At 39.4% G+C, this 2,560-nt stretch overlaps 1 protein-coding gene across 1 annotated transcript; it reads left to right on the plus strand.

The window, feature by feature from the left end:
- Window positions 1-1,003: 1,003 nt before the first annotated feature.
- LOC112144392 (M-phase specific PLK1 interacting protein) lies at window positions 1,004-2,286 on the plus strand. The gene is made up of 2 exons (XM_024268919.1): window positions 1,004-1,388; window positions 2,043-2,286. Exons 1-2 carry the CDS (start codon window positions 1,083-1,085, stop codon window positions 2,157-2,159), a joined length of 423 nt encoding a protein of 140 aa, XP_024124687.1. The 5' UTR covers window positions 1,004-1,082; the 3' UTR covers window positions 2,160-2,286.
- The last annotated feature ends 274 nt before the right edge of the window (window positions 2,287-2,560 follow it).

Here is a 2,560-nt window from a genome sequence, read left to right on the forward strand (position 1 = left end):
CATTATTTTTCTTAGTATCAGCTGACACTACTTTTTGTGTCTTTTACCAGTGACTTTGATGGAATCTACCTGAATCACTGAGTACCTGGATGAATATCCATTAGCTCCTGTAAATACAAATGTGCACGTTCTTTAGCGTCCCAAAATTCGATCTTGCCTTTATCTCCATTAATCATAAGTCATCATAAATATCTTCACTGATTCCCAATGGTTTCTAGATGTTACCAGGATGTTTGTTGCAACTTAATCATGACAATTAAATCATCAATATATGAGAGAAACTCCAAGTTTAAGGTGGCCGGGGGTTTAAAATTAGCATTCACTACAGTCACAGCTCTTGGAAATAAAAACATTCAGTGAAATGTTTGTATAAAGTAAAGTATGTTTGTTTATTTGTGTGTATTTTCAGGTAAATGTAGACTTTATAAAGATCTGAGTGGAAATTCTTGACTCCCCTGGACAACTTTTCACAGATTTTTCCTAAAGAAATGAAGACAGTAGTGGATGAAGTGAAGCAAGCACTCTGAAATAATTTGGGAGAGAGGAACAAATCTGATAAAAACAAAAATGTATCCACATTTTATTTTAATATGGAAAAACATCTTATTTGGTTTCTTTAATTATGATAATGAGCTTTCGTCTCAATTTTATTTAAGAAATCTCAAAGTACTACATTCACAAAGCTAAATTTTACATGAGTTTCTTTTTTTTAATTGGCCCAAATTAGATTTTACATGCAGTCTATTTCCCTCAGTACAAACAAAAAAGTAAGTAAAAAATGTCATCTTGCTCAGCTTTATAATTTAATTTAATTTTATTTTTGTGTATGTATCCCCCTGGCGTGTATTTATCACAGTTTCAGTTTAATGTTCTTTGTTATTTACTGTATGTCATCTTTTTTTAATAAAAAAGAAAGAAAGAAAAAAGAAGAAGCTTGGTCTCTCCTTGCTGCTATCCGCACAGCGGCCGCTAGATGACACTGTGGTCCAGCACACCGAGAGTTCGTGTTTCCGTTTCCGGTTGGTTTCTATAGTTTATTCCGGTTTACATCCGTCGATTGTATATTTACCTCAGAACCTCAGATGTACAGAACTCCGTGCGGCAGGGCTCAGCGGAGTCCCGGCGGGCCTCGGCCCGCAGGAAGGTTCCCCTCTCCTGAGCCCCGCTGGGGGTCTCCGTACCCCGGCTCTCCTCGCGGCTTCTCCCCGGAGTTCTCCCCCAGGTTCCCCGCTGGCTCCAACCAGGGACACTACAACCGGCAGGACCAGGAAGGATCTCCGGGGGGCTATGGCGGCTGGTCCCGGGGCTTTTCGGGGCAGATGCGGAGAAGGGGGCATGGTTTCCGGCGGCCTCAGAACTTCAGTCCGTCCTTCTCTCCGAACTCTCAGGTGAGTGGAGTAGCGTGCCCGAATCACGTGGGTTGGGTCGGAGCTGTAACCGGGGGCTCGAGAGCAGCAGTCACGTGGTTATGATGTTTTGTTCTGCCAAAACTGATCAACCATCATTACAGTCCAATGTGTGGAAACACTTGTGGAAACACGTGACCATACAGTGTAGAAGAATGTTCTAATAATGTTTGTGTTATTTTGACGTGGAAAAACAACACTGGGCTGAACTTTATAGAACTAAAATATGAATGGATTTGATATTAATTCTTGTTTATATGTTTGTTTATACACATATTTAATTTACACTTGATTATCTTTCGAGAAATGCAAATAATCTGGAAGACTTCACCTGCACTGTTCGGTACCAGGTATTGGGTCAGATTGGTTGAATTCTTTTGGCTAAGGATTTCCAGGATTGATTTTAAATCAGTGAATCAGATCTTTCAAAATAAACCAATATTAAATATGAATCAAATTAGAAACCAAAAATTATAATGAGAATCAAATTAATATATCTTAATGTAAGACTGGGTGATAAGTATCAACCCAGAGCAATCTGTGGTTCTGGTCTGTCATCAGGTTGGTTCTGTTGTTGAGGTTCTCGTTATTTGTCTTCTGACCCCTTAACATGCTGTTTGTTTGTTTGTTTTTCAGTCCAGACGCTCAGACGTTGGTGTGGAGAAGTTCTTCAATCCATCCATGCTTCAGGACCCCTGGAAAAATCTGCAGCCCGTTACAGCCGAAGAGGCCGCCGCCAGGAGGACGGCGTGAGCAGGAAAAAGGCCATCAGAACTGAGAATCTGTTGTTGAAGAAGATATCCAGTTTGATATAGTTTTGTATAAAAAAATGTTGATTAGAATTGAGATTTTTTATTAAAGGCTGCTGCTTTTTTTTGCACCAGTGTTGTTGTTTTTTTAATACTTCCTTCATCGTAGTTGTGGAGTTTGACCAGGTGTCAGAGCTCAGTTTGGAGAACCTCTTGTAGCCTCTACATGACAAACAGAAACAAACTAGAAAAAAACTAACATGAACGTTTTTATGAAACAAAAGGAATCAAGCTCAGTTTTTACACAGCCCCTAAACCAAAAGGAATAAAGGACTTAAAACAAAACTTCATGTCCTCAATCAAAAAGGTTAGAAGTACAAAAACAGCTAAAAACATTAAAAAGAA

The sequence above is a fragment of the Oryzias melastigma genome, linkage group LG17 (genome assembly GCF_002922805.2).
Source record: "Oryzias melastigma strain HK-1 linkage group LG17, ASM292280v2, whole genome shotgun sequence".
In the NCBI taxonomy this organism is placed as follows: domain Eukaryota; kingdom Metazoa; phylum Chordata; class Actinopteri; order Beloniformes; family Adrianichthyidae; genus Oryzias; species Oryzias melastigma.

What these genes read in the sequence shown, in the direction of transcription:
- LOC112144392 (XM_024268919.1), top strand. Translation starts at nt 1,083, where the DNA reads ATGTACAGAACTCCGTGCGGCAGGGCTCAGCGGAGTCCCGGCGGGCCT. An exon ending in CCTTCTCTCCGAACTCTCAG is followed by an intron (nt 1,389 to 2,042) that starts GTGAGTGGAGTA and finishes TTTGTTTTTCAG; the next exon opens with TCCAGACGCTCAGACGTTGG.